Genomic DNA, 23,138 nt, shown 5'->3' with positions numbered 1-23,138 from the left:
TGGGATGTGATGTGTAAAACCACCCAAACTCTTTTAACCCCTCCGTACTCGCAGACCCGGCTGCAGTTTTAATAACGCAGTGTTAAAAGCAATATAAACAGTTCCTGTAATTACTGATCGAGAAAGTGAAAAACAGTGACTATAGTAATGGATGCAAACCTACCAAAAGAGAATGTAAAGTGCTCAAAAGTGCTGTAAAATTACTGAAACAAGTTCTGGTAGCTCAGTGCCAATGCTGTTATGTAATTACAACATTTAAGGTTTTTATTAACTCCAGTTAACAAAAAATGACAGAAAATATCCTGTTGTAGGACTGTGCACTAGTAACTGCTAAAATTTCTATAGTACATAGCGGGGGGGGGGGGGGGGGGGGGGGGAAGGAACGTTTCTATTTGTCTATCACTTACTTTCACTACCACTTACTTTGGTGCAGTATGAATGGGGAGATTTGTTTCATTAGGAAAAGCTGTAAAATGTATAAAAATACAGTTAAAAGTACAAAATTGATGCCTTCCTTCATATTTTCATTTTCAAGTTGTCCAGTTGGTCTTCTGGGCCAATTCTGTTACCTGAGCCTTAGGTTTGACACCTAACAGGGAAAGGCTACACTGACTGCTAGGTGGTTGCCAGGCAATGTGATGGTGCCATAATATATCATGTTTAATTCAACCTTTGTAAATATAAAGTAAAATTATACAGTTCTTTCATAAGGTTGATGTAGGCACATGAATACTAAAATGGTCATTTTCATCCATTGCTAGGTGGTAGCAAGATAACATGATGATGTCATAACATCCCATATAGATAAGAACCTGCGTGTCAGGTTTTGCTGCTCAAGTCTTGATGTTATGGGATGAGTTTTTAAACAAGCGCAAGCAGATTTGGTGTATCGTAGTGGGATAGACTTGGCAATAGTGACAAGTGCTTCCAAGTAAGCCAGCAGACTGAGAGCAAAGTGCTGTGCAAGTGGTGGACTACATGTAGTGTTACTGCAAAGTGTTTAGGATCCACAGCAGCTCAGCCACAAAGAGGCAGACCACACAAAATTACCATCAGCACAGAAACTGTACACCGGGAGCTTCATGGCTGAGCAGCTCCTGTAGGTGTAATCTGTAAGGGCTCAGCAGTTTTGGCCATGTAATGTAGCATAATAGGAAAAATGTCTCATTAACATTTACATTTCTGAGTCACTTTCCAATTGTTGTTTTAGTAACTATTAGATTGCTATGGCTATGACCTAAGGGTTAGCACTCTTATTTCCTTTACTACTCTCTGTTAAAGAGGGAACTAAAAGCATCTTTCCCAGCATTTCGAGAATTAAAACAGCTCCAGTTATAGCTGCCCAACATGTTCTTCGGCTGCAGAGGAAGCCAGAAGAGCCTGCCTGTACTCCTTGTACTGGAGTGAAAACGAGTACTCAACCCAACCCAAAACTTTTCCAAAAATAAACATGTTAGGGAAAGTTGGTGGATCAAACCACTGTGAGACTACGAGGTTGATCCATTTCTTTTCTTCAAAACTTAAGCGGTTTTTTTTTTTTTTTCTTCCTATAGAAGCTTAAACACTATATTAAATAATTATATAGAATTACAGTAATGTGTTGAAGACAACATTGTTTTTCCTAGAAAGGATTCTGGATGCCCCCCTTCCTTATCCCTGTTTCCACGAGAGCTCATGGACACACTGTAACCAAAGAGCATCTGACTCAGTGTCCCGACAAAGAAAATTTTACTTTGACTGAAGGAGTTTGTCCCAATAATTTATTACACTTTGACATTAGGACTTCTGGAGTACATGAGAGCTCAGTTATTAATGAAAACAAGTATTTCACACATTAAGGCCTCACCAGACCACTTTACAGCTGCTCATCGAGGCGGATAGGTAGCAAAATATGGTTGACAAATCTGAACAGTAAAGTAAATGAAGAGAAACTCTAATAGCCCAAAAATGTTTTATTAAATTCATAATCACCACTATAACGTTAAGTGAATCACTCATTCACATTAACTGCAATTTAATATTCTCTTAAATACTAGCCACGTTTAACCATATAAGAAGTTTATTTCTAAACTATTGCGAGTCCTTTGGGTGCTGAGAGTTACAGATACTGTGTCCACAATATCACCGACTAGTGAAATCAGAACTTAGGTGTGTGTGTGTGTGTGTCGTAGTGCTGCTGCGGCTGCAGGCTAACCCGAAATGGTTCACGTCTCTGGAGATGATGCACCGCACCTTTAACAACCGTTCCCCCACAAAGGGAGGTGCCCCTTGTGAGGCTGTGAGAGGTTAAAAAAAATTAAAATTAAAAACTGAAAACGGTTGACCAAGGGGGCAAAAAAAAGAAAAATAAAAGGAAAATCAGTTTGCTTCATTCTTTGAGGCTTCGTCAAAGTTCTCCACGAGATCTGCAAGACAGAAAACAACAAAGATCACCTGATTTTGTTCTGAAAGCAGAGCACAGTGTTCGGTTAAAGAGATTCAAGAGACAACTGCTGAAAGTGACAGTGATTTACTCCTCAAGGGAACCCCCCCCCCCCCCCCCCATTATTCCTGATACCCTGAACCTTTAAACTATCTGATTAAACACACAAAATAACTGATGAACTACTATCTGTGCCCCAAGCAAGATCAAAACCAGATATAAAAAACTAAAGTGAGATTTTACAGAGGAAGAAGCTTTGTTTACTTCAAGGATAATAATTTGTATCAATACCTGGGACATCGTCATCATCCTCTTCTGCGTTTTCCTCCTTGACTGCTTTCATTTCCATTGCTAAAAAAAAAAAAAAAAAATGAAAACACAAAAATGTATCAAATGTTAAGGGTCACATTACAACTTCCACAATGCTAACATCCACTGATCCCTTGGTACAAAGCGGTGCTCTGCTGGGAAATTATTGCAGACTAAATATAACCCACCATTAAAACCAAACAACAACCTCCAGGGCTGTAAAATTAAGCTAGAAGTATCATGATTAACCCTAATGTTATAGACTCTGATGTTAAAATGACTAATTTTCCAAAGAAGAAGAAGAAGAAGAAATAAATGATCGCTTCATCACAACTAGATAGTGACTCACTTTTGTTATTGCTTAGTTAGAGGTGTGGTAGTGCTGACTGATGTGTATCACCACCCCCACCAAATGGAATTGTGGTGCCTTTTGGAACACCTTAGTACAGTTATGAGAAATATTATGTTTGTTTGCTACAGGTCATCCAAGAACTTTGTGTTTCAGTTTTATTTTACTATCATATTTCTCATATTTAGTCTGTTACACACCTAAGTGACAGCTATCACACTGTACTCAAGCTAACTAATGCTGATGTTTAAAAGTCAGAGTCCAAAAAGAAATGTGTCAAATTACATCAGCCATCTTTTATTTACAGTCTACGAGAGAGGCACAGAACCTGCCACGCAACTTGCAGGATGAGCTGCAAACATAATATCAGAGTAGCTGTGCTAAAAGACCACAAAACATTATCATAAGCTGCAGAACGGCCCCTAAGAAGACGTCACGGTGACATTTTCCTTTATTTCTGCTCCTGTGTTGAACTCTGCACAGATTCACAGCACAGGGTTAGCTGTGCTGTGCTTCCAAGTGAAAAAGATGGTCCTGTCTCCCATGTTTGCTTCACTGGGTTTATTTTCATCTCCATGTGCATCATCTACAAGGCCAGCCCCTGCAGACTGAATCATCTAGATGCTCAGACCGTGTGCTGGAAGCGTTCCTGCCCTTACCAACTACCAATCACTCCCTGAGTGCTCTGATTCTTTCAGACTCACAGTCACGTTACGTCTAATCCTCAGTAACTCTAAACAAAACACTGCTGGATTAATGCACAATAATGTAAGAGCAAGTGTCTTAAGCAAGTTCAGCCATGACCAGCTGCAAACGCCCAAGTCATTTAAGCTCTGCGTTTGCCAACAGGGAGACCTGAACAATAGTCTCTCCTCTCACCACAATAATTCTTGTGTGACAAAAAAAAACCTCTGTCTGACGTGACCGTGACCATTATTCACATGACAACCTCAGAGGGCACTCTGACATTGTGACACGGAACGTGTGTTTTTGTGTGTGCATGCTCACATTGCCGTGGGAACTGCTCAGCCAGCTTGCGCAGGCTGCTGAGGCTGTCGGCTCCCAGCTGGCTCAGGATGCCGGGCAGCATCTCTGTCAGCTGTTTGGTCTCTCCGTGGCCCGTGATGGCGAAGGTGTTGGCAGACAGAGACGCCTGAACTTTGGGGTTGTTGAAGTGAATCACCGTCCCGTCATCTTTTATCATATTCACCTGAGAGAGGGGGAAACCGCACAGTCTGGATTAGAGCCTTTATCCTACAAGATTTTGCACTGTCAGGCTTACTAAGACCAGCCCAGGTATATTAGACACTCTGGTGGGCAGAGGATTCCAAAAACAGAAATACATCTTAATGCTCTGTGGAAATAAAGTACTACAAATATAGAAGTACAGTAGAAGACATTTCAGTTTTCAAGAATCTGTGACAAATGCATTAATGTCCTTTGAGTAGTTTTTGTTGGGCCTGTCCCAGAAACACCCACCGTACAGATTATGAGATGTGACTGTATCAGGTTCCAAATGAGCAAGTGTGTGATGTGATTCAACCAAAATAAAGACGTATGAGACTGTTGGATTTAAGACTGGTCTATGAATCATGTTTTTCCTCAGGCACTAAACACCACAGTTTGCACATTTAAAACAGCCACATATAAGGTAAACAGATTTAAGCTAGGGGCTGGGTTGAGCATAATCAAACTCATCAATGGAAAACAAAATATATTATATTATTTGATGCTTGATGCCAAAGTAACGAAAAAATATATACATCTAGCCCAAAATCACCACGCTGTACAGGCCCTGCAAAAAAAAAACAAAAAAAAACTAACTGCTGTAATTATCTTAATATAAACAGTATGCTGTAAAGACAAAATATATATTCAGTCAAAAAAAGAAAAGAAAAGAAAACAAATGTGCATCAGGTAAGGGTCCCTTTTTTGTTTATGCTCTGATGTAACACGGACACTTTATGGTATGCCCATTTGCTGAAAGCTCCCTAAAAATAAACTGGAAGATGACATGACTGCATTTCACTTAGGCGCCCCCCCATCTTTCATCCCTTCGTATGCCGCATGACATAATGATAAAAAATTCAGGATCCTCAGAAAGAAACAAATCAAAATAGAACAGACACAGAGAGTAACAGTAGCATTAGTTTCCCTTTGATGGCTCACCTCTTCTATCCCTGCGATGTTGTTCACTGCCAGTTTCTTCAGAGAGCCCTGCAGCTTTTTGTCGTCAGCTGTTGCCGTTTTGTGAACAACCTTTTTCTTCCTGCGGGCCGTTCCCTGAAGGGGAAAAAATGGATTTCATAACCGAGTGAACCAGAATGTCAAACATAGTTAAGGTCACACGCGTCATCCTGTCACGGACATAAAATTACCCTCACAGAAAAAGACCTGTTTTTATTATTATTATAAATGAGTGGCTTATTCTTTCCATCTCAGAGTGCATTCTTCAAGATAATTACATTAATCTATAAATACTGTGGCTCAGGAGGCAGAGCAGTAGTCAGGTAATTTTCAAGGTCGGTGTCTTTGGTAAAGATTTTGAACCCCAAATTTCCCCAGAAGCAGCTGCATTTACACAACCCACAATGATTGTGATTGGCTCATTCATTACAATCATTTTAAATAGAAAAAAACAAAACAAAACAGATTAACTAATAGAAAATGGAGAGCCTCTACTGGCCACTAGTACTTAGTGTCAAAATTGCAGAGCAGCGTCGGTACATCCACAAACAGCTAAAATACAGTGCTCCATTTGAAATGGAAAGTTGGAAATCTTGGAATTTTCAGCTGGAAGTTAGGCTTCCCACATGCACCAACATTGTGAGTGTAAACAGTAGGAAAACTGAAGAACCTGCCATGTGTACAACCACTGTTGTGTATTTGTCACTGGTTAGACAAGCAAACACAGAACCAAACCTTTTCATTAACATGTTGCGGCGACATGCTGTGGCGTCATGCTGCAGCAGTGGTGGCAATGACAAAAAGGACAGAAGGAAGGGCTGAAAATGCTAAGATTCTCACTGGTAGTGATCAGGATGGACAGGATTAGAAATGAGTACATCAGAAGGACAGCTCAAGTTAGAGAGGCAAGGCTGAGATGGCTTGGATATGTGCCGAACAGGGGTAGTGTATATATTGGACAATGGATGTTGAAGATGACACTGCCAGGCTGCAGGAAGAGAGCAAAACCACAGGGAAGATTTCATGAAAGCAGTGAAGGAAGACATGCAGGGGGTTGGTATGACAGAGAAGATGCTAGGGATAGGGTGAGATGGAGGCAGGTGATCTACTATGGTGATCACTAAAGGGAGCGGCTGAAAGTATGGAACATACTTCACTTTAAATTTAAACATCTGTCCAGTTAGGAAGACCTGAGCGGTAGGGCTGTGCGATAAATCTCATATCCCGATGTAAGACATCTATCACCCGATAACAATATAAAGCACAAAAATGTAACATTTTCTGTAAATTCTGTGAATCTCGGGCAGCTCGACTTGCGTGAAGTGTTTCCAGCTGGGCGTCGTGTAACTGGAGTCGAGTGTTTTAACCGATGCATGAAACTATACATTTTTAGACATAAGTTGTAACGGCCGCCGTTTTCTTTGTGAGTATTTATTACAAGGCGTGCTGCGGGGAAAAGCCTGTTCTAACGTTTGAGTCTAAGATTTATTTTTTTAGCACCTAACAGCTCTTTTTTGCTTCTCATCCGTAAATACTCCGCACACTCTTTCACGTGATTCAGTTTATTTTGAAAAGTCTTAACAGGATCTTGAGCTTTATTGTGAAAGGTTTATGTGAAAAATAAACATCGACGTTGTTGCTAACGACAATGCATAAAAACAGGCGCTTGTCCGTCCGTAGTGTGGCTACATTAAATATAAGAGAAAGAGAGAACTTTAAGAAATTAATATAGCCACTACAGTGACCATCAAAACGATGAAAAAAATATTGCCGTAAACAGTTTATTTTGTGACACCACGAAACAAATGATAGCGTAAAATGAAACTATAGATGTTTTTATATCGTCATCCGATATATATCGTTATATTGAACAGCCCTACTGAGCGGTGTACCATAAAGACAGACATAATGAGTTCCCTTATTTTACATGACTGGTGCTAAACATATAACCTAGTCCGAAGGAGATTATGCACGTTACTCAAACTGCTGAAGAAGAAAATTTATCCCACAGAAAGAAGCCGAGCAGTACAATTAAAGCAGAATTGGTGCACTCTCAGAAATGTACCTGAATTCATTTAGAGATAAAGAAAACACATTTTGATGCTTGGTTCATTTTATACCAAGTCTGTTTTACAGTGCCAGCAATACAGCTAATAGAGCATAAGCCTATTTCAAGGCTAGTTATCAACAGGCAACAAAATCAAAGGAAATATTTTCACTTTGGAACAAAGGTAAACACCACGTCATCTTCATTGGTATATGGGAGACACACTGAGTAATGTGAAGATTCCATGTCACATGAGAAACAAACAGTAGCACTGAGAATGTACTAAGTGACAACATAAACAAATGTATGAATTCACATGATTTTCTGCAGCACTGCTTTCTTTACTTATATGTAACTGGATTAAGAAAGAAAGCTGCCAACCACGGTGGTGATACTGGGGGTTTTGTCAAGCTGTGTAATGTAAAGAAATCCTGTTTATGTTCACAGTGTCACAGCACAGGTCACTCCACTGGACAAGTACAATTGATTTTTTTAAGTACCAAGAGAAAAGACATACCTTACTGTATGTCATGTGACCTTCCATGTGACCATATTAAGCAAAACATGGTCAGTATTGATGCACTAGTAAGCAAAATATTACACCCAAAAAAGGGAAGTTAGTTCAAAAGTTAAAAACCACACTACTCAATTGAAGCGAATCAAACTTCTGTGATGGCTGAATTATCAGAAAGCTTCTATAGGTTGAAGAACAGAAAACATAGAAAGGTGCTTAAGCCATGTGAGATATTGGTTGCCTCCTCCACCCAGTGAGCTAAACTAGTGTCCACTAACCTTTTGTTTTTTATTTTAAGGAAGAGCTTTACTCCCACCCAAATATTTAAACCAGACATTATGCATCTATATTTCAGCACCAAAAATTCATTGTGATAGATACACAGAAACAAGAGTCTGTTGAGGGTCACTCCAGTTTAAAAAAAAAAAAAAAAAAAAATGTTGAGAATGTCGATGTGAGGTTAAAGGAATTTCAGAGCAAGAAAAACAAATAACGCCACCTAGTGTGTGACTGAAGGCTTCACAATAAATGTGAACAAAGCCAGAGAGGCCACAGATGAAGGGGGGCACAGCTCTGCCCTCCCCCAAAAAGGGAATGCTGAGGTCAGGAGGAAACACCTGACCTCAGCAGAATACCATCACACCTTGAAATGAGCAGGAAAATGAACCCATGACAGATGAATCCAAAATGTGACATCTGTTAAGTTACCATAATTAGAATAAAAGATCCAGCAGACTCTTACCTTTCCACCTATTCGGACCTGAGCCTGAAGTTTAGCGAGCTTCTCTTGATTCATAGTGTTCTGTTTTGAAAGTAAAAAACAAAACACACATTTAACGTGATTTTATTCCCATGCTTATCAAAGAGGGGAAAAAAACAGTTTTTGTTTTTTTCAGCTCTTAATACCACCATCTGCCTGAGGAGCGCCGCATGCTGCTGCTGAAATACAATAGTCCCAGCATGAGCTACAATAATCCACCAAAATAACAAACTGGAAATGAGCTGACTGACAATCTAATCGTTATACTCAACCTGCTGACCATTATACACTGAATGTGATGAAGAGATATATCCGGGCTTTGTCGTTTTAAATTACATCCACGATAACTGTAGCTAGTTAGGCTGCTAACTAGTTGAGCAGCTAAGCTAATGCTAGCATCAAACCAGAAGAAACAAGCTGAACGCACCTGCTTTGGTATCGACACCTAAATTTAAGCTCAAATCCAACGATGGAAACAAACCAGCGCAGATGTCTGCTGAGAAATACCCCCCAAATTACCTGTGGTAATGAATTTGCTGACGGTCAGTTGTACTAGTCTCGCTGTTAACCACCCAGCTTAGCTTAAACTATCGTTAAGTCAACAGCAATTACATACATTTCCTGTTGGAATTTTCACTATAAAGTTTAAATAACGCCCGTCAAACGATGTTATATAGCTTTTATCCAGGTGAAAAGGACATAAATACAAATGTTAAAAATATCTCAAGTTAAATTTAAACTTATATTAACTGACATATGTAAATATATTGTATATTTGCTATATTTCGATGTAGTTCAAACTTTTATTTTGGCACGGCTTTCCGGTGTCATGTCAGAATTTCGTTGTCTAGCTTCACTATGTGACAAAGCAGCGAAGAGCACGCGGTTATGTGGATGTGATGTCATATGACCCGCCCCTCCAAAAGGAAAATGAATCACCGTTGGCCAATAGTAAATCGCGGACACACACGCGCGCACAAACGTGCACGCCCACAAACACAACATGATTATTACAAATATGAAAGTTTTAGGGAAGTTTACATACATTCGTCACGGACATTAATGTCATGGTAATTTGGGGCTTTTCATGATTTTTTCGATTTTTTCTTTTTTCAGGTTGGTATGACTGGACAAAATCCTTTAATTAATTTAAATAAACAAGAACTGTGTGCACAAGTTTGTGTTTATTTTGGATTTTCTATAACCCATACAGGGTATATATGAACAAAATCCCATTAATGATTGGTTAAAGTTGCATCTCGACCGCTGATATTTGACCAATCTTTTTGGCAGATTTGGTAAAGTTTTAATTGGTTTCCTGGCACAGATCCGGCTATTAAGCATAGTCCACAAATTATCAATAGAGGTTGAAGTTGGGGTTTTGGGAAGGCCATTTTAGAAGCTTAATGTTAGCCTACTTTATCCATTCCTAACCCATTTTTGATTTGTATTCGGGATTATTGTCTCTTCGAACACCCAATTGTGGGTGTGGGTGGCTCTTCCCTTCTTTATTATTCTAACCACTTTGTGCAGTGTACCAGTACCACTGGCAGCAAAAGAGTCCTAGAGTGTAATGCTACCACCACCATGCTTGACCAATGGGAAAAGTGTTCCTAGGTTTAAAAGCCTCATCATTACTACTCCGAACATACTTCTCGTCATTGTGGTCAAATAGCTCAAACTGTTCTCCAGAAGCCATTTGGTTTGTCCATGTGAAGGGCTGCAAACACTAGTCGAGCCTGAAGGTGTTGATTTTGAAGCAGCTATATTGAAGCAGTGAAGTGATTTAAAACTCACTTCACTGTGGACAGTAACACTGGCGTCCCATCAGTTTCTAATTCATGACAGGCTTGAGCCTTGGTTGTGCCCGGGTCCTAACCTGTTTCCTCTGATCTAAAGGTGACAGTTTGGGTCTTCTTCCAGACCTTGGAAAAGTGGTGTTACATCTGGAAACTTGTAGTTGTGTACAGGTAATTAAAGTTATGATCTTGAAATCTGCAGTTGTTTCAAAATGACTCCAAGACGCCTTCCCAACGGAAAGCTACAATTCTACAGATCTCCTTTGAGAAATTACCGGTTGTTGTCAATTGTGATCACCAAGGAGAAGTTAACACTTTTTGGCCTTGTCAAGTTAAAAGACATTGTAGAACCTTGAGCTCTGCTTATTAAAAGATCTAATTGAGTGTATGAATATATTTTAGCCTGTGTGTAAACATTTGATCCTGTGTGGACTACAGGAAATCAAAAATAAATTGTGCAAACAACTCTCATTTCCTATAGTCATTAAAGATGTAAGTTGTACAATCATTCAACTCTGGAAAAATAACTGTTCAAATCCCGTAGATTTGTAAAAGCAGATTTAAACTTCTGACTGAAGTGAACATTCAAAGGGACCATGGAAAACTAAATAATCTAGGCAAATAAACAGAAAATTGTAAATTTTCTTTTATTAAAGAAAGAAAGAAAGAAGAATTGTAACATATATTTATTAAAAAACAAAACAAAACCAGGTTTCCCTGTGCACAGCTTTTATTATGAAACGCGGCTGTTATACATCCGGGTCACTTGGCTAACTATCGGTCACTGCTATTAGCTGTTCCCGTCCGCATTTTGACAAGGAAAAGCACTCAAAATGCAAACCTCTCTGCTGAACTTCGGCCTTTTCTCAGTTTTTCAGCTTTTAATCTCTTTATCGTGTTTCCAGGAGGTTGTGGAAGCCACCAGCGGGAGAGGTGAGTCTAAATCTGGAGTTAATGATTGATTTAAAGCAGGATCTTTGTGTAGCTTCATTGATATTGTCATCAGTGGCAGAGCAGAGCAGAGCCGAGCCAGATGTCTTTCACCCTGAAACCTAATATCCGTGTCCTGGTTTACTGAACAGGTGTAAGCATGTGTTTCTGTCCGGCAGACATAATTTGTAGTTTTTCTGGTCAGCATAGCCGAGTTGTTTTATGGCTTTAAGTCCTCTACAGACCTGAATTTTCCTTTTAGTTTAACGATTTCTTCATTGCTACTGTATTAACTTATAATTATACTCACTCAAATTAAAATGTTTTTCGCTAAGAACACAGGAAGATGAGATATATGCTTAAATAAAATATGCCTACATGAATGTAGATGCATTTTGATTGGAAAAAAAAGTTGTACAGTATGAATGTAAATAGTAGTGGGCGTTAAAAGAAACAAGCTAGTGAATGCGATTAAAGTTTAGTACTGAAACAAATGATTAATCCGTTGATTGCAATCTTAATTATTCAGAAGTACCCGAAAAGAGTAGAAAATAAAGAGGATGTTAAATAAAATGTTTTTTTGTCTTTTTATCAAACAGCTTTTTCTTCTTGCAGATTTTGCCGGTTTATTTCTGATAAATTCGCCACATTTTAATTCTCAGTTTTCCCATTTTTTTTCTTACATTTTTTCCTCATAAATTTTCCAGATTTTAATTTTAATAGTTTTTTCTTTAGTAAATTTGCCACTTTATTTTTGTTTATCTAAAATGTATTTCATGCTTATTAATAGTACTACTAGTAATAAGCTACTACTACTTTTATTAGTGGTGAAGTAGCTGTATAAAGTACCTTGTTTCAGCCCTGTTTGCTATAGCACTATCTAGCCAGCGACTTTTACATGACTAATATCAAATAACTTGCCATTCAGTTGTATTTGCCAGAGTTTCCTCATACCTCTATCTATTGATTGAGTATTTAGGGCGAACACACCCTGGTGTGCAACACAATACCAGATACACAGTGTGGGTGTGCTCATTGATTGTCTCTGCCTGCAGGATTCGGTGATCACATCCACTGGAGGACGCTGGAAGATGCCAAGAAAGAAGCTGAAGCCAGGTGAGCTAAAATATTACAAACACTTCCTGAAATGCTGCCAAAGAGCCTTTTGTGCAAAGATTAGCCCGAGGCAGCTGTTAAAACCCCCCACGCATATATCTATTTTTGTCCTGGTTAGAGGAGCAGATTGACAAGTTGTCAACGAGCGGGTGTAGTTTTTCATGTGTGGCAATTTCAGGCTTTAAAAACATGGAGCAGTGTGAGAAGTTTTCAGTTTGGAACAGCATGAGTTTAATTTTGGTTTTGATGCACTTTTAAATGTGTTTAAATTAACAGCGGGCTGCCGATCATGGTCATCATCCACAAGAGCTGGTGTGGAGCCTGCAAAGGTAAAATAATGTTCCACCGAAAAGTCTCTTCTATAACGTAAAAATACGCCACATTAGGTGTAATTAAAATCATGGTGAACGTTTTTGAATTTAGTCGATTGACATTACTTTGAAGAGAGAATCAAAGCCAGACATGTTGCATAATTCCTGCTTAAAAATTATTTTATTTTTTTACAGAAAACATTTAAACATAAAAGGGTTAAAATTTAGACAAGTTGTCTGAGTCATAAAGACATCAAATACCGTACACGTGAAGCTTTTATGATCAGTAAATTTATGTACACGTAATAATAGTAGGCTCACTGTGTTGAACAACCAGGACAAGGTGTTGAAATTACGCTTACACCTCTTAAGATATCATTTTTTTGTAAGTCACTGGTTCACTAAGTGTTAAAATGTGGACATTTGAGAATTTAGTATGTTAAACTTTAGATGTGTGGCTCATGAACAAGAATGAACATGTTGTGTTGTCTGCGAGAACAGGCTGATGTATGGATACTTTAAAACGCCCCTAAAGCGCTGCTTTTTTTAGTGCAGGGCATGTTACCAGTGGTTTAGCAGCCTGCCAGAAAGCTCCTGAAAACCTGTAAGGTAGCAATGCAGAGATGCTTAAACACCTGAAGCTGTACAGATGCTGCTGGGCCTTTTTAAAACAGCAGTGATGTTAGTCGCTTATGTCAGGTGTTTGTGTATGTGGACTCCCAGGTATTTAAATCTGTGCATCCGCTCAAACCCTGGGGTCTGTTTATGATGAACAGCCAATCAGAAGAAAGTCGCCTTAAAGGTAGATGAGCTAAACCAGCTTCTTTCAGACAGAAGATGAACTAAGGAGCTAAACAAGGATGATTCTGAGTCATGCAAGGCCCCTCTTGTAAAGTCCAAGAATGAAAAAAGTTGGAGATGAAATCGATCTGCAATGCCTGAAATTGAGTTTTATATTTGTTTAATTAACTTAGGATATTGCTTAGCAATTTAAATGTTACAGAAAATATATTCATGGAAAAATATTTCTGTTGAAAGCAGAATCAACTGTTTATATCAGCTTTTTAAAATGATCCAAATCGTAGCTACAGTGTTGTTGTTAATCAGGAAGCCCGTCTTTGGATCTCAGCCAGATGCGTAATGTGGAAAATTGGGACAAACAAAGCAATCAGGAAATGACAAAAACCGGAAGGGTTGTTGGAAAAAGTGACTATTTTCAATAACAAGTGAAATGTAACATGAGAATTCAGCAGATCTGAAAATTTGAGTTTTATTTTTTTACTTAACGAAATGTCTTGATTCTAAAACTAAAGAACAACAAAGGCTTTTAATTATTTAAGCTTCTTCATTGTAAATATAAAAGCTCTGGTTGGTTTGGATTTGATTGTGGTGTAAAATAACCTCTTTATTATGTTGTTGTTTTTATAATCAGCACTGAAGCCCAAGTTTGCTGAATCCAAGGAGATCTCTGAACTGGCACACAACTTTGTAATGGTGAACCTGGAGGTGAGGATATATTGAAAGCACCTTAAAGCAGCTGCTTCTTATATTTTCTGTTTATTTCAGTGTATTGATGTAAAACTATCAAGTTTTTGTTCCCTTTTATTTCTTGTTTTATCGTCATGCTACAAGTCAGAATTGACACATTGGCTGTTTTTGGATTTGTTTCCACTAATCTCTCATTTTAACAGGATGAAGAGGAGCCAAAGGATGAAGCCTTCAGCCCAGATGGGGGATACATTCCTCGGATTCTTTTCCTTGGTAGGAAAGCGGGGGCGTAATCAGCCTTGATGTAAACATCTTTGAGGAGTGACTCCTTGTGCAGTTAGTGGTAATAGTAATAGTTTTCTGGTCCAGGTTACATTATATTATCAGAAAACAGAAAGTTTTTAGAACTAAAGACAAAGTTAGTATTGTTATAAATAATACAACGAAAAGTTTCTAAACAATATTGTCATACAAGTCTCATCCACTTCTCTTTGGGAAATGTTTAAAAAAGACCTAATGGGCAGGTTGAACTTCCTGCAGCTCTACACATAAACTCAAAAGTTTATGAATGAATTGTGTCTGTACTTTTTATGCACTTATTTGCCCTAAAAAGAATAATTTGGCCAGACATTCCTTCTGAGAAGATATATCAGATCTGAACCAGAGGTTGACATGACCCTGTTGTAGGTCAGACAGGCTGTAAAAGGTGTGGAAGCTTGTTTCAGCCACTGCAAAAATATTTTTGCTATCCATAAGTCAAAATTTATATGGAGAGAAATTTGCCTCAAAAGTGTTACAAATGGGTAGGAAGCGTGAACTAAAATTTACAAACGTGAGCAACTTTTGAGGACTCACAAATGCACACTCCAATCCACGTAAACTTTTTTAAAAATGCGTCTATCCAAAGAATCCAAAGGCTAAAAGTACAGGCAACATCCCTTGCTTACTTGCTGGGCCGATCGTGGCTCAAGAGTTGGCAGTTCGTTTTGTAATCGGAAGGTTGCCGGTTCGAGCCCCAAGGTCGTTGTGTCCTTGGGCAAGACACTTTACCCGTTGCCTACTGGTGGTGGTCAGAGGGCCCGGTGGCGCCAGTGTCCGGCAGCCTCGCCTCTGTCAGTGCGCCCCAGGGCGGCTGTGGCTACAATGTAGCTTGCCATCACCAGTGTGTGAATGTGTGTGTGAATGGGTGAATGACTGAATGTGTAAAGCGCTTTGGGGTCCTTAGGGACTAAGTAAAGCACTATACAAATACAGGCCATCTACCATTTTTACTATAAAGCCTTAAATGTGTGTGCACAATTGCCTGATACGCACAGATCATGTCCCAGGCCCACCTGGGATTTTTCACACTGAAAGCTTTGCACAGATCCACAGACGTAAGTTGCGTTCTTTCTCAGTGTAAACTGGGACATCTTAGTTTTATGCTTGTGGATCATAAGGTATGCATTTGCAACACTTTTAAAGCAAATGTCTCTCCATAAATTTCAAGTTATCAACTTAAAGTGTCAATTTAACTCAAATTTCAAGTTATGTTTTGAACTTTCAGTTATTTTCTTAGTAATTACATCAAAAATGTGACATAATGATGGGAAATTTTGACTTATGGATGGCAAAAAATGTCTTTTTCCCTTTTAGTGTGCCTTGATCATCAAAATGTTGAAAGCCGGTGATTTAGACAGCCAGCAGTCTTTATTAGTTTATCCTGCACGCACAGACACACGGTATACTAAGAAAAAGCTGTGCGCTGTGCTGGGAACTGCCCAGCATGGCAGGTCTCAGCATGCTGCTACATCAAAGGAGAAGCTGATTAACAGATGTATGGCTACAACAGCTGTGCTGCTCAATATCACTGCTCTTTGAGCTACCCGGCCCGGCCCTACACCACACCGCACCACCACCCAGACTTTTCTAATAAAACCCACCTCTTTATAAATAAACATCAGAATATCATATGAGGAATTATTCGTCAAGAACATCTTAGATTAAATGAAAAACACAGTTTTTGTTTTATCTGTTTCAACTATTTTTTTTCTCTCCCCTCTTTATTTCCTTCACAGATCCGCTCGGCCATGTCCATCCTGAAATCAACAACAAAAATGGGAACCCCAACTACAAGTACTTTTACAGCAATGCAGAACACGGTAACAGTCCAGATGATCATTTCTCTGTTGGTGGGATATTAAATTCACTTCACAGCCAATTTAAGGTTGCTTTATATTATAAGATCCTACAAACTGTCCTCTATGAGCAAACACTTGGTGGTGGGGAGGAAGAACTCCCCTTTAAAAGGAAGAGCAGGCTCAGGGAGAAGACGCCCTGGTTGGTTTGGAGCTGAGGGGTAGAAAAGAGAGAAAACAGGACAAAAAACAAATTTCAGAAGAGGAGAGATGAGATTTACTGTACTGCAGACTACACTGAACACGTTTTTTAGGTACACCTGTTTAACTGCTTGCTAACACAGATCTCTAATCAGCCAATCACATAGCAGTAAGCCAATACATTTAAGCATACGGACAACCTACTGAAGTTCCAACTGAGCATCAGAATGAGGTGAAAAGGTGATTTCATTTACTTCGAAGGTGGCAGGTCGTTGGTACCAGACTGCTCAGGATATATTTAAGAAACTGAAGACCAACCCAGGTGAAACTCCTGTTATTTAGGAACAGGAAACTGATGCTACAGTTTGCATGCACTCACCAAAATCTGACAACAGAAGACTGGAAAAACGTTGCCTGGTCAGATGAGTCTCGATTACACAACACTGCCATGGTCTGGTCACAATTTGGCATAAACAACAAGAAAGCATGGATCTATCCTGTATTGTAGGGGTGTCAAACATAAGGCCCAGGGGCCAGAATCAGCCTGGCAAAGACTCCAATATGAACCCAACAAGGTGGCTTTAGAAAATGTGAAGTAGGGTATAAATTTTGTTTAACTGTATTTGTGTAAGTTTCACAGCTTGTCCTGCTGATTAAAAACCTCCCCCATGGTTACCAAAGTAACTGAGTAATACGTAAGAAATTAATCAGCAGCTAGTTTTTCTCATATTAAGACATCTCAGGGAATAAATGTGTAGTTGGACCTCTTCACGCTGACAGAGTTGCACTGGTTCAGCCCACTTAAGATTAAACCATCATGTGATGTAAAATCACTTGAAATATGATCTCTTCCTTTAAAAAAGGAGTTCTTCTTCCCTCCTGTCACCATGTAGTTAGTAGGGGTGCAACGATACTCATATCGATATTGAACCGTTCGATACAGTGCTTTCGGTTCGGTACGCATATGTATCGAACAATGCAAAATTTGTAATTTATTTTATCAACTTTCCTTCTGACGATGCTGTCTGTGTTGAGCGCTCAGTGAATCTGCGTTCGACTACTCCGCCTAGGCTGCACTGTCGAGCGCAGGGCAAGCTAGCAGACAGAAGTTAAGCTCTCCTTACAACATGGCAATTTGAACCTCCCCCACCCTCATTCAGATCTGGCGTTTGGAATTATTTTGGTTTTCATGTGACGTATGACCCTGAAGGTAAGCGCGTCATGGACTAAAGTAAAACAGTATGTTGGATGTGCCAGCAATGCTCAATTACATGGGTGGGAACTAGTGTGTTGCCCCACGCAGGGGTAGCTCGTTAACGGAGATTTGCCGTGTTGTGGCGTCATTTCAAGGAGATTAACGCTGACAGCACTAGTGGGAACACAACGAATATGACTGCACATTTACACCGACATCATCCTAGTGCAAAGACAAGTGGAAGCAGACAAAAACAACAAGCATGCATGCTACAAACTTTACCCGAGTCATTTAGACAGCCGTTAGCACATGATTCTCCTTATGGGGACCTGATATGTTTAATATTGTGGCGAGCTCAGACAAGGAGGAGACGGAGGTGTCGTTTGGTCTTGCTTCCGTGAGCTAGCCTGGGAGCACAGCCGTTTATTGACATCTGCAGAAGAACACTGCCGCTAGCTAACTGCTCAGCGCGGCAACCGCACAGCAACAACAACAACAACACACAGGGCGCCCTCTGACCCCGGAAGGATACGCCGTTGCAGCGAGAGGGCGTCACCCGTCACTATGGCAACATAAACAAAACATAACTGTACAAACAGAACCCCGAACAGCCCTGACCCGCTACAATATGCTGCTGAGAATATAGCCCAGAAGAAGCGGATAGTATAGCTTTTATTTTGGAAAGAGCCATTTCTCTGTAGTAAACTCTCTTTTCCAAAGATGAGTGATTCCTCAATCAGATACAGGTGTTACCGCGCCAGATCCGCGGCCCCGAACCGTAGTAAGGAAACCTCTGGCAGTTACTTGAAGGTTCCGTAACTGACTCGTAGCCGGCAACAGCTTACTATACAGGTCAACTCCGCTAGCAAAAAGATCGAAGGAGGCGTAGGAAACTGCTTCACCGAACTTTATTTCTTCTCTAAGGCACGAACACCGCGTACAGTGGGCTGAAACAGTTTACTCACAGCGAGCATCGCCGACACAACTCTGGCTGTCGAGGGAGTTATTATATTCCTTTTATTTATTTTCTTTTCGTCTCTTCTGTAGCTAACCGTTACTTTTTCCCCTTCTCCGCTCTCTCTCTTCACACACACACCAGGCAGTCCCGCTACACACATCCCGAATACATTTCCCATCAGGCTTCATCCTTAAAGGGCCATGCCTGTAACACAGGGCTTGCAAAATCGCTAGCCCGACGTCCCGGGGCTAGCGATTTTTCCACTCGAGCTACCAAAATCTATCTCTGCCCTGCCCGTCGGGCTATTGTAGGAAGAAAAAGTCACTCGGGTCAGAACATGGGGTGCCACCATCATCCCACTTCTGACACCAATGTGGCGAGCTCAGACAACTAGGAGACGGAGGTGTCGTTTGGTCTTGCTTCCCGTGAGCTAGCCAGGGAGCACAACAACAACAACACACAGGGCGCCCTCTGACCCCGGAAGGACACACTGTCGCAGCGAGAGGGCGTCACCCGTCACTATGGCAACATAAACAAAACATAACTGTACAAACAGAACCCCGAACAGCCCTGACCCGCTACAATATGCTGCTGAGAATATAGCCCAGAAGAAGCGGATAGTATAGCTTTTATTTTGGAAAGAGCCATTTCTCTGTAATAAACTCTCTTTTCCAAAGATGAGTGATTCCTCAATCAGATACAGGGCTCGCAAAATCGCTAGCCCGACGTCCTGGGGCTAGCGATTTTTCCAGTCGGGCTACCAAAATCTATCTCTGCCCTGCCCACCGGGCTATTGTAGGAAGGAAAAATATATGTCGCTTTTGCATTCTTTCGGAAATGTAGCTGGGTAATTATGTCATTGGCATCGGTGAGCCACTGTCAATATGTGACATATTGGAATCGCGTTTGAATTTGCGCTTGTTTTTTGCTTTCACTTTGCAATCGCGCGAACTGTGTATAGAGAGCGACAGTACTGATTGGTGAGTGATGATAATTTGCGCACCAATTCCTCTGACATCGTCTTATCAATCGTTAGCTTACTATGCAAACATGATAAGTGAAATCTCCCGCAGCAAGCTTAAACATATGAGAGGTTGATCGCGCAGAGAATCGCTGACCGTTATGTGTGTGTGTGTAAAAGCAGCAGGATATATATATTTTAGTTCTGCTGAGCCAAATAAGACAGGTCAGTGTGAAGAAGTGACAGCCAAAGAAAAGCTTACCACAAAACGGAAAAGTTATGACAAATCAGACTATAAGGCAAAAAGAAAGTGCAGCTTTATGGTTTCATGGACAAAAGAATTTCTGTGGCTGCAATATGACGAGCTATATAACCGGGGCTGCACATAAGTGGTCCGCAGGTGCGCATTCGCTGTCAAAAAAAAAAATGCGCACAAGAAGAAGTTGCAACGCGTGTTTGCATACATAAGATTTTCTGGAGGAGGACAGACATTTGTTTAAAACTCTTAAAGATGTCGAAGAAGCTCCTTTAAGCAATTACTTTGGTGTTCCTCCACCTCCAAAGAAATGTCAGAAGGAGTCCGAACCACAAAAGAAGCGTATTCTCGGAAAAGTGGTTGCAGGAGGTGAGCTGGCTTCAAACAAATGATGAACGCACAGAGATGTGGTGCGGAATGTGCCGTGAAAATCCCACTCTAGCGGACAAAAACAGTGCTTTTTATATGGACGCAAACGCGCGTTGCAACTTCTTATCTGGTGCGCGTCTTTTATTTTGACAGCGAATGGGCACATGCGGACCACTGCACCCGTGTAAATAACATAATGTTCTGCCGGGTGTGTTGTTGGTTTTCTCTCGATTTCTGAGTCGACAAGCGCCTTTGTTACTGGGACCAGTCATTTTAAGAAATGCCCCCATTAGAACCCATGAGAAATGCAAGAAATGCATTATTGCTCAGTCTGCAATATCTTTCCCAGAACAAACACCAATTGCAAATAACATACTAAAAATAAACCTGAAAAATCTGTTTAGAACAGCGTACTATGTTGCAAAGAGTGAACTACCACTGGCAAAATTTAGCAGTCTTTGCAAACTTCAAAAAGCAAATGGCCTAGATCTTGGTTCCACTTGTCTCTTACCTGTGACTTCAGCGGAAATTTCAAATTCAGGATCTGACACAGACTGATTCATGTCCTACACAGTTCTTACAAGTTCATAGAAATTTCTGTTCAATTAGAACCAAGTATTTGAGTTGATGATTGTAATTTTTATACAATGTTGTAATTTGTTTTTCAACAATTTTTTGATTAATGTTTTGTTTCCTTTACAATATTATACTTTAATGTATAATATTGTAAAGGAAACAAAACAGGAAACAAAACATCAATAAAAAATTGCTCTCTTTTTTTATTCGGGCTACTTACATTTATTTTGGGCTACCAAAAACTGAAGAGTCCCTGCCTGAAGGGCTACCAGGGATTTTGAAATTTTGAGAGCCCTGAGATATATTTATTTTTTTAATTACTTTTGTTTCAGCAACATTAAATTTAAAAACTGTACTTTTGAGTTAAAATATATATTTATAATTTTAATAAATGACAAATTAAAAAGGCATGAACATTTTTTTTGTATCGAAAAAATATCGAACCGTGACACCAAAGTATCGAACCGAACCGTGAATTTTGTGTATCGTTGCACCCCTAGTAGTTAGGTATACATTACTGGATCATTAAGGATCTTTCTATAATATTGTAGGGTCTTTACCTTCATCTTAAAGCACCTTAAGACGACTGTGGTTGTGCCTTGTTGCTGTACAAATACAACAAAACTTCAGATATATCTTCCAAACTTTCAGCAGTTCATGTTTATTTATTTCTGCCTTTCTTTCCTCTCTGCTACTCAGTTATATCCGGTATGAAGGAGGCTCAGGACAAGCTGACAGGGGACACCTTCAACCAAGGTCACACTGGAGATGAGCTGTGAGGAGGCTACGACGGGCTTCAGGCTGTAAGGGCTAAACTTCCTCTACCTGAGCCTGTGCTTTCAAGTTCCTCCAAACCACCCCTTAGGATATTTATCCTTTTTCACACAGTGGGGTTTGTCTCACTGACTGAAGCCAACCATTATAGGAATCGGTGCTTTAGTATTTCTCTCTGTCCTTTACTACTCCTCCTAATGTAATTAAATGCCATATACTGTACTTACTGTCTGTAGAGGATACAACCAACTCAAATTAGCCACGTTTACTGCCATCTGTTGTCAGTTAGTTAGAAACATCACACCTTTGAAAAGCCAAGACTTTAGGAAGATGCTCCGTCTGCCATAGACAAGTTTCATTTCTCAAACACACAAAGAGACCTTTAAAGTTTTCACCCAGGAGCATCGAAGCTACACTTTTCACCTTAGTTTCGATTAAGTATTTAAACGCCTCCAGTGATGTGCTTCCAGAGATCCTCTACAGTAGGTGTATCTTATCTGTCTGTGAAACTTTTCACCATGCACGACATGGGCTTTGAACTTCTGATTTATTACTGATTTATTCCCGCCAGTTTGTGTGTACTTACTCATCCAAACCATAGACAGTATGGAAGATGGCTGGAGCTACCATGACGCCACGCTCTGGTTAGTGAAGTCTTGTTCTAAAGCCTCAATGAGCTTATTCGCTGTCACCTTCTTTTGGGTTTTGAAACCATCAGCTCATCAGGAAGCGTTTAAAAAGTCAGGGGAGAGGGTCTTTTCCACAGACTTCTATAGGACCCGAGGTCTTTTTGCAACCACTCGAGTCGCCCCCTGATGATCATTAGAAAGAAAGCAGTTATGAGGTACTTTGTGCTTCTGGCGTCACTTTTCAGACACTGAAACTGCCTCCACCTTTTATACCGTCTATGATCTATATCTATATTACAGTTTTTGTTTTTCCTGTTTTGCTGCTTGTAAAGTGACACCACTCTTCATTTTTTATGGGCCTCATTAAACTCTTGAATTAAGGGAAGGGATCATTTGTGAAGTGTCTTGATGTATTTTATACATGAACACGGCCAAGTGTGCAAATAAAGTTTGTTTGGTTGAACGCTTTGACTCATTTCACTCTGAGCCTCACAAGGTTTTATTATTGTATTAAGTAAAACTGGAACTAGTCTCATAGCAGGACAGGAATCAGCTGGAGCACCCTTGGGTGGAGTTTGCATACTCTCCCTGTGGTTTCCTACCACAATCCAAATGCATGCAAGTTAGATTAATTGATTATAAATTGGTTGTAGGTGAATGGGAGCAGGAATAGCCTAGCGAAAAAAAAGAGAAATGTTTTAGCCTTTTTCAGTTTGATAGCATTTGTCGACACAACCTGTGTGACGAAGCATAATATTCAGATTTTACCCAAATCCTACCCCTGAGAAACACCCTGTAAATTTAAACTAATAAGACTAAAACTGAAACTAAACTAAAAAAACTACAAAATACAAATAAGCCTTTTCAAAC

At 40.0% G+C, this 23,138-nt stretch overlaps 2 protein-coding genes across 3 annotated transcripts; one reads left to right on the top strand and one right to left on the bottom strand.

The window, feature by feature from the left end:
- Window positions 1–1,742: 1,742 nt before the first annotated feature.
- On the bottom strand, window positions 1,743–9,230 carry LOC120723847 (transcription factor BTF3 homolog 4-like). 2 transcript variants are annotated; one of them, XM_040015624.1, is made up of 6 exons: window positions 9,108–9,230; window positions 8,571–8,630; window positions 5,250–5,363; window positions 4,089–4,290; window positions 2,714–2,773; window positions 1,743–2,405 (listed from the first exon to the last, which is right to left on the bottom strand). In XM_040015624.1, exons 2-6 carry the CDS (start codon window positions 8,622–8,624, stop codon window positions 2,359–2,361), a joined length of 477 nt encoding a protein of 158 aa, XP_039871558.1. In that variant the 5' UTR covers window positions 8,625–8,630; window positions 9,108–9,230; the 3' UTR covers window positions 1,743–2,358. The 2 variants fall into 2 exon arrangements, with proteins under 2 accessions (XP_039871558.1, XP_039871567.1); XM_040015633.1 differs by having other exon boundaries at window positions 9,016–9,184.
- A 1,910-nt stretch (window positions 9,231–11,140) lies between these two features.
- Window positions 11,141–22,731, top strand: txndc12 (thioredoxin domain containing 12 (endoplasmic reticulum)). Its single transcript, XM_040015610.1, has 7 exons — window positions 11,141–11,320; window positions 12,373–12,433; window positions 12,710–12,762; window positions 14,177–14,250; window positions 14,436–14,505; window positions 16,290–16,373; window positions 21,565–22,731. Exons 1-7 carry the CDS (start codon window positions 11,221–11,223, stop codon window positions 21,642–21,644), a joined length of 522 nt encoding a protein of 173 aa, XP_039871544.1. The 5' UTR covers window positions 11,141–11,220; the 3' UTR covers window positions 21,645–22,731.
- The last annotated feature ends 407 nt before the right edge of the window (window positions 22,732–23,138 follow it).

Source organism: Simochromis diagramma, unplaced genomic scaffold (assembly GCF_900408965.1).
Source record: "Simochromis diagramma unplaced genomic scaffold, fSimDia1.1 OVJJ01000205.1, whole genome shotgun sequence".
NCBI lineage: Eukaryota > Metazoa > Chordata > Actinopteri > Cichliformes > Cichlidae > Simochromis > Simochromis diagramma.
Note: the sequence above shows the minus strand (reverse complement) of the source record. Positions and strands in the feature narration are given on the sequence as shown.

Excerpts from the sequence above, each read along its gene's own strand:
- txndc12 (XM_040015610.1), top strand. The coding sequence starts at position 11,221 with ATGCAAACCTCTCTGCTGAACTTCGGCCTTTTCTCAGTTTTTCAGCTT. Across the intron at positions 14,506-16,289 it reads TCCTCGGATTCTTTTCCTTG|ATCCGCTCGGCCATGTCCAT; the intron begins GTAGGAAAGCGG and ends TTTCCTTCACAG. Across the intron at positions 16,374-21,564 it reads TTACAGCAATGCAGAACACG|TTATATCCGGTATGAAGGAG; the intron begins GTAACAGTCCAG and ends TCTGCTACTCAG.
- LOC120723847 (XM_040015624.1), bottom strand. The coding sequence starts at position 8,624 with ATGAATCAAGAGAAGCTCGCTAAACTTCAGGCTCAGGTCCGAATAGGT. Across the intron at positions 5,364-8,570 it reads AGGTCCGAATAGGTGGAAAG|GGAACGGCCCGCAGGAAGAA; the intron begins GTAAGAGTCTGC and ends TTTCCCCTTCAG. Across the intron at positions 4,291-5,249 it reads ACATCGCAGGGATAGAAGAG|GTGAATATGATAAAAGATGA; the intron begins GTGAGCCATCAA and ends CCCCTCTCTCAG.